The sequence below is a fragment of the Gadus macrocephalus genome, chromosome 14 (genome assembly GCF_031168955.1).
Source record: "Gadus macrocephalus chromosome 14, ASM3116895v1".
NCBI classification, from domain to species: Eukaryota; Metazoa; Chordata; class Actinopteri; order Gadiformes; family Gadidae; genus Gadus; species Gadus macrocephalus.
In genome coordinates, this window is record NC_082395.1 from 20,788,559 (window position 1) to 20,796,478 (window position 7,920).

The 7,920-nt window shown below is 49.1% G+C and overlaps 1 protein-coding gene across 1 annotated transcript in view; it reads right to left on the reverse strand.

Moving 5' to 3' along the window:
• Positions 1-7,920, reverse strand: part of LOC132472463 (potassium/sodium hyperpolarization-activated cyclic nucleotide-gated channel 4-like) — a 67,475-nt gene that overhangs the window by 43,024 nt on the left and 16,531 nt on the right. The window contains 1 exon segment of the mRNA XM_060072070.1: positions 3,184-3,383. Within this exon segment, the coding sequence (XP_059928053.1) occupies positions 3,184-3,383 (200 nt within the window).

Sequence of the window (7,920 nt, forward strand, 5' to 3'; positions counted from 1 at the left end):
CAACACCGCGGCGCTCAGCCGGGTATCCCCACACCCGCCCGGCGCCTCACGTCCTCGGCAACTCCAGAGAAGAATAGAGTCCAACCCCTATCCAGGAGTACGGTACCAGAGCTGGGACTGTGCGTGGAGGTAAGCCCCACCAGATCTAACTGATAGCGCTCCACCTCCCTCACAAGCTCCGGTTCCTTTCCGCACAGCGAGGTGACGTTCCACGTCCCCAGAGCCAGCTTCTGCCGCCTGGGTCTGGTCCGTTGAGACCCCTGACCTTCGCTGCCACCCATGTGGCTGCGCACCCGACCCCAACGGGTCTTCCCACAGGTGGTGGGCCCATGGGATGAAGAGAGGGGGGGTGCCACGTAGTTTGTTCGGGCTGTGCCCGACCGGGCTCCGTGGCAAACCAGGCGCTCGCCATCGAGCCCTCCGTCTGGGCCTGGCTCCAGACGGGGGCCCCGGGCTTCCTCCGGGCCGGGTCACATCTCCTCTTCTTAAGTTATTCATTGAGGTTTTTGAACCATTCTTAGTCTGGCCCCTCACCTGAGACCACTCTGCCATGAGAGACCCTACCAGGAGCACGAGGCTCCAGCCAACACAGCCCTCAGGTTCACAGGAACACGCAAACCTCTCCACCACGATAAGGTGACGGTTCTGTACTGTATTATTCTCTCTCTCTCTTGCTGGAGGAGGGAGGGAGGTGGGAGAACAGTTAACCATCAGACTGACTTAGATTGTTGTCTCTCGCTCTCTCTCTCTCTCTCTCTCTCTCTCTCTCTCTCTCTCTCTCTCTCGGACTCTCTCTTTCCCTCTGTCTCTCCCTCTGGCTGTCTCTGCCTTTCAGTATTTCAGGTATGATAGTGTTGTGTGAGCAAGGAAAAGGTCACTGAGCACTCTGACAACAAACACATATAGACTCACTTGCCAAGCCACTCAGATACGAGCACTCACTGACACACACACACACACACGCAAACACGCACACACACACGCACGTACGCGTGCATGTCTACAGAAATGCACAGACACACACCAACGTGCACACACACACACTCACACACACACACACTCTCACACACACACACACACACTCACGCACACACACACACACACACACACCCGCACGTCTCCAAAATGCACGCAGACGCACACAGCCATTAAAGAGGATATGAGTAATGTCCACTTGTCTTCAGGTTGAGAACATTGGGAGAGGTGTGTTTTTAACACAATATGCATCCAGACATGACAGACATTCACCGCCGAAGCTTCCAACAGTTGAGAGAATGGGAGGCGTGACCAAGAGGCACTGGAGACATCTGAGACGGAAACTAGGTCAGCTATTTGGAAAGAAAAATCTCGTTGAGATTTCCTTGTTCGTAGAACCATCACCCCCCCCACACACAGACCCCCCCCCCCTTTCCTTTAGATCCCCGGGGATGTCTGTGGGGAATCAATATGAGATCTCTACTGGGGATGACAAATCCAAATTGCTTTCCAACTCATTTCCACAGCAGGAAAAGCTGAGCGATAGCAACGTTATTAGCGCCACTAAGAAGGTAAGGAGCCATGATTCAGGCTGATAATGGGACAGCTACTGTACAGGAGAAAGAGGAGAGGTATCTATAACGCTAATCAGAGACCGACCAACCCAAACGGAGTGCATTAAAACACATTCTCCAGCCAAGCTGCCGATAGCGGGCACAGTAGCCGCCTTGCTCCAAGCGACCGGGGATTAATTCAGAAAGATCTATTTGTTTTGGTGTCACATCGGAGGATCAATCTTCTAAGTAATTCAATTAATTAGCACTTGTTTACTGAGCGAAATTCAACAACCTCCTATTCTCATGATAATGAGGGGCTGCACCGTTCAGGCGGAAACTTTGAACCCAGAGCAGAGTGGTTGTAGTGCTGCTCTCGCTCCCCAGTGTCATGGCCGCCGTGGACCTGGTGTCTAAAAACAGTGTCAAGGCGTAACGTCGTTAGAAACTCGTTTATCTCCCCTCTTGCAATCATCTGCTGTCACCTGAGAGCCCTGCATTACAGCGGCAGGAGATATGATTTGGGAAGCAGAGATCATGTTAATGGGGGATGTTAAATTATGATTAGATATTGTTAGGAAATATGAAGTATTTAAAGTGAAGAATTTGTACGTTGTTAATGGTTTCATTCGTGGGATTGTGACTTCATCTAATTAAATGATAACAGGCTGGTAGAATTAAATCTTTAATAAACTGATAATTTAATCACAGGGAAACCTGGGTGAAATGTATTTCTAATTGCAACAAATAATTGTAATGCAAATGAGGGCCTTATTCACATATTCACGTGTTATATATTCACTATAAGTAAAAAAATATTATTCATTATTCGGATTTCAACTCGATGCAAGTTTGTCTTTGACAACTCAAATCAGATAGATTTGAGAAGCAGTGATGAATTAAACAGGTTTTGAACTCAAAGGAGAGTAAAAAAAGGGCAGTAAACACCTGACGTGGGACTTAGTTAGTAGTTCCAGAGCTAATAACAACAGCAACGCTCTCTCAAAGAGCTGCTGTGCTGTTGGGTCGATGTGGCAGGGGTTCACTGCTTCTGAAGAGGATTTATCTAACATTCGGGAATAATCCCCTATTGACGAGAAACAGGTTAGATCTAATTTGACCTTTAGAGACAGTAGCTGGATGTAATCGTCTCTTGGGGTTTTTTCACGATGAAATGCTTTTTGAAGGGGGCTATGAATTGGTTGGCCTTCACGTCAACATTGTGGATACTTCCACCGATGAACTGATACAGATCACAGGGCGGTGCACAAGAGGCTGCTCTTCAATTTGTTCATTCTTCCTGGAAAGTAGGGTTCCTAAAACATTACCTCTCCTAGCACAATCTCAAGTATGCATCTAATGTATTTCAAAAGCATATGTAGCTAAAATCAGGATGGGGTAGGATTTTCTTTTGGTTTGATTTTGAGTTGTTTTTCTTTATGCCCGGTAAAACAGAGTGAAGACAATTCAATTCAAGCAGGGAAGAAATTCCTTACCTGCTTGACTCTTCCAGACATAAGGCATCAGAATCAGAATCTGATTATTATTATCAGATGTATGTTGCATCATCAGAAAGTCAGTGGTTGAATTCCCCCTTGCAGCGTTCTTCAAAACAGCCTCATGTCATTTAAAAGACGGAACAAGAATCACTCACCACCATTTTGTTCTTGGACACCCAGCAGTCGGGAGGGAAGTCCTGCAGCATGGGCACCAGGAACTGGAGACAGCCGTCCCAGTGGCACAGCAGCAGCATCATCCCGATCAGGTTGACTATCCTCACCATGGCGCTGGCCAGGTCGTAGGTCATGTGGAAGATCTGAGACGGGCAGCAGAGAGAGAGAGCAGAGACTCGGACAGTCGGGGGACGGCAAAGTCAATCTGTGGCGACACACAATCTGAGTGTGGATTAATCAACTGCTCTGAATCTGAGGGTCAAAATGGGTGAAATCGATGTGCTGTGATGCGATCGGGTTTAATCTGGACGTGGGACCACACAGGAGACAGGAAAAGTGTGTCGAACGAGAACAATGACAAAGCCGATCTATAGGACACAGCCGGGCCGACGTGGGGCCGATCATATCCCAGTTCTTCAGGACACCCTGGCTTAGCTAACAATCTTTCCCTACAGGCATGCCTGTGGCCCCCCCCCCGGGCCGCAATATCTCTCATACCCTGGCTACAGCCCTAGTTACAGGCATTGAGATGAACAAGAAAAAGCCAAATGTGTACAACAAACAGCAATGAGCACAGGCCAGGCCACCCCCATAAGGCAGAGTCAGCCGGTCACAGCTCCTCAGAGATCCACGCCGGCCTGGTCCACTGCACGGCCTCACGCGGTCGTCATACACCCCCAGCCAGGCAGCAGGGTTAAGCAGGGGGGGATTCATGGAGAGTGGAGGGGGGGGGGGGGGCAGCCTGGGACCCACGGCCCCGGTCCCCCTCCCTGCCTCCGAGTCTCCTCCTCTCAGCCACTTAGTGTTATTGGTACGAGGGCCCTGGAGCCGGGGCCCCTGCTGCACTGAGCGCTCTCCGGCTGGGTTAGTTAAGTCCTAATGATAAATACACTCATAAGGCACTCAGGTGGGCCGTGGCGGCGTGCACTTTAACTGCGTCGAGCGCTTTAATGCCTCATAATCTCACCGGGGGCGCTGGGGGGGGGCTGTCAACAGGTCGTCCTCTTATTAAACACCACTCGGTGGCGTTGGAGCCCGGGGGACGCCCGGGGGACGCCCGGGGGGGGGGGGGGTGGTGCCCTCTCATGCGAGTTGAGGTGATGGTTACCTACTCCTCGGTTTCCGTTTCAGAGCATGCAAATGAGTTTCATTTCGTTTGAGGGTATTTGTCTGTATTTTTCGTACGACGGAGAGGAGAGGTGAGTGTGTGGGAGAGTGTGTGTGTGTGTGTGCATGTGTGTGCATGTGTGTTTGTTTGTGTGTGGGAGTGTGTGTGTGTGTGTGTGTGTGTGTGTGTGTGTGTGTGTGTGTGTATGTAAGAGCCATGCAGGACTCAGTATAAGTGCTTGTCAGTGTAAGGTCACAGTGGTCTAGTTCTGGTACCTGGCTGGTGTCAAGTGAGATGTAAAGTACCTCCGGGACAATGCAATGGGGTAAGAACCAGAACCAAGCTACCTCAGAGTCACAGAGACATTCTTTATGGTCCTTACTCTCTTCCACTCTCCTCATCACTTCCTATGGATGCCCTTGTGTGTCACACACACAATCTTTCTCTCCCCATCTCTCTTTCTTTCTCTCCCTCTCTCCCCATCTCTCTCTCTTCCTCTCTTTCTCTCTGTCTCTCTCTCTCTCTCTCTCTCTCTCTCTGTCTCTCTCTGTCTCTGTCTCTCTCTCTGTCTGTCTCTCTCTGTCTGTCTCTGTCTCTCTCTCTCTCTCTCTCTCTCTCTCTCTCTCTCTCTCTCTCTCTCTCTCTCTCTCTCTCTCTCTCTCTCACACTATCTCTCTGCCTCTCTCTCTCTCTCTCTTTCTCACTCTCACACTCTCTCTCTGCCTCTCTCTCCCCATTTCTCTCTCTCCCTCTCTCTCTCTCTCTCTCTCCATCTCTCTCTCCCTCTCTCTCTCCCTCTTTCCCCCTCTCTCCCTCTCTCTCTCCCCATCTCTCTCTTCCACTCTCCCTCTCTCTCTCTTTCTCTCACTAGGGACATAGGTTTTTAATGGGGTTTGAGTACAGTGCAACAGTATGCAGCTTCTTCACATCTTCATTAATATTGCCTCATTGTGTTCGCCAGCTAGTACACACTATTTTGTAATGAACCGTATTTGCCGAAGGCGATGTTAATTAAGCTTTAGCAAAGCATATAGCATCCAATATGCATCAGTGCAATCTCATCTCATCTGGACAAGAACTGTCTGTAACAAAACAAACAACAAAAACTATCGATGATTACCTTATTGGAAATGAACTGATCATGAGGGGCCAAACATGGACACAACAATTTGCGCAACTACATTTGTTGGCAGGAAGGAAGACATTTCTTAGAGGCTGTGTATAGAGAACGCGTGTGTAAACATTCATGCAACCCCATTCAGCAATGCATACACATTGCCCACATTGGCGTTACAATACACATTTATAAGAGATTCTCATTTCCATTTAGAAATTAGAATAAGCGATCATAATTCTTCTACCTTGCATGATTAACATGCCAAGAAGACATTTCTCCCAGAGTGCTGTGCAAAGGACAGATGAGCATAACATCAAGCGAAGCATTCAATTACAGCAGTGCAGCTTGGTACCCTCAAGGCATTATGAAGGCATTACGCGAGAGGCATGTTTTAATTTAAGGTGATCAATATGAGCTTGTTGACAGTATAATTGAAACACAATTCTCTCAAGGAGACTTAAACGTAGATTGCATTTTAAGACGTGCTGTGTTTTCCATACACTCTTAAGGTTCAAGTCGATGCTTTTGCTCATATCCAGTGGCAACGTTGATCCAATGTAGCTGCTACCAATATGTTGAGAGTGTAGTACATGTCACATCCAAGTGGCGACGTAACGTTGCTACACCACAGCGCCTGTGGCTGTACGACGCGCTGACATGAACTTTCTGAACTGGTATCACCGTGGTGGGGGCAGAGAAGCCAAAAGTCTTTGTCATGGGGAGTAATTCCCTGTGATTCTCTATTTATATTTAACATGTTTGAAATACACTCCTGTACTCTGCGATGGAGGGAAGGTGATTCCAGTATCTCCCTCAACACAGCCCCGCCGTCGATTCAGCAATGCAGACTCCCGCTGTGCAACAGAAGCCTACAATTATGAGGAATTGCAAACACTAAAGGAGAAGGAGGTTATTACGGGATCATTATTTTGAAAATAATAAAACCACCCTCCCTTCTCCTCCCTCCCTCTCTGTATACGTCTCTCTCTCTCTCTCTCTCTCTCTCTCTCCTTCTTCCTCTGAACCTCTCTCTCTCCTCCCTCAAAGTTGCCCGGAGGAGCACCATGGATTACGGACGGGGAGGTTCTGCCTAAAGACACATGAACAGAGAGAGCATCTCAGAGCGTGACGTGTTACATTAAGCATGATGGATTGCCAGCCCCTTCGTGTTTAATTGATAAGGACACACACAAAGAGCCTGACAACATCACTATCAGAGTAAACAAGAGGGCTCTGATGGATGGGGCACGGGGGGACAAGCCGGCGGTATCCGAGGGGGCTTACGGCTAAGCAGGTGTCAGCTATTCTTCCCCTGCCTTCAGAAGCATGGAAGCACGTCATCAGGTAATCTCAGTCCCTTCTTGTGTCTAGTGGGTTCTGGGCCTGCGACGTATGGATCAGCGTGCTTCATGTGAGTCGCCCCTCCCTGAGCCACGGTTTGACGTCAGTAAGGATATCGCCAGCTTAGGGATATTAAAATCATCATCATCAGAGGAGTCAACCCTCAAATGGAGGAAGCTGTTTTAGATAAGTTTTACATCATCGCTGATGCTGTTCTTTTGTGTGGTCCCGGTGGATCAACCCACAGGTGAGTTAACCATGTAGGCAGTGTCCCTTAAAGGGACACAGGTTTGATTCCCACCTTTGCTGCACGGCATTCCCTTTCGTCTTCCATTGACTTTCCTGTCTCGTTTCACTCTCCTGTCCATTAAGGCACGAAACAGCCCAAACCAATACAAAAGAATACTACATGACTAACGATAATTAATATTGATGGGATCTTTTAGTATTGGACGTGTATGGATCGGAGTGTAAAGTTGCCCAGCTGCTGCTGTTGCGGCCACACATTGAAGAAGCCCTACCCTCTACCTGGGACAACCTTCAACAACAAGACGCTTCATTTTTTTTCCCATGAAAACAGCTTCACAAAGTGTTCTGGAGAGCGCACACCGATAAAAAACAACCCACCCCCTATGAAGACCCCCACATAAAACAGTAGAAAAACATCAGAACTCTGAGAGGCGTGTGCAGGGGTGGGATGAGGGTAAGATGTCGGTGGAGGTAGTGGTGGTGGTGGTGGTGGTGGTGGTGGTGGTGGTGGTGGTGGTGGTGGTGGTGGCAGGGTGGCGGCATGTAGCTTGCTGAGTCATCCCCAGCAGATGGGGCGATGCGAGCAGGCTGCAGGTGAGAGAGGAGGTGCATATGTTCCTGGATGCTGATGGAGGCGACGCGAGCACCTCAGCCAGTGGAGTGTTGTGGATTCACCCAGCTGCTGGAGGCTGCCCTCGCCGCTAATGATGATGAATGTTTGACGTAGTGCGGTGCCAGCACCCGATTGTACTTAAGATAGTGATGAGGCAGACGTTGCCCCTCGTTCTCCAGGCGAGAGGTTCCCCTCGCTGGAGCCCAGAACCGGCGTGATCGTGGAGTTTCAACGTTTCAGTTTCAACGTTTATTTTTTGGATACTTGGTCGAACTTAAAAAATGGCCGTT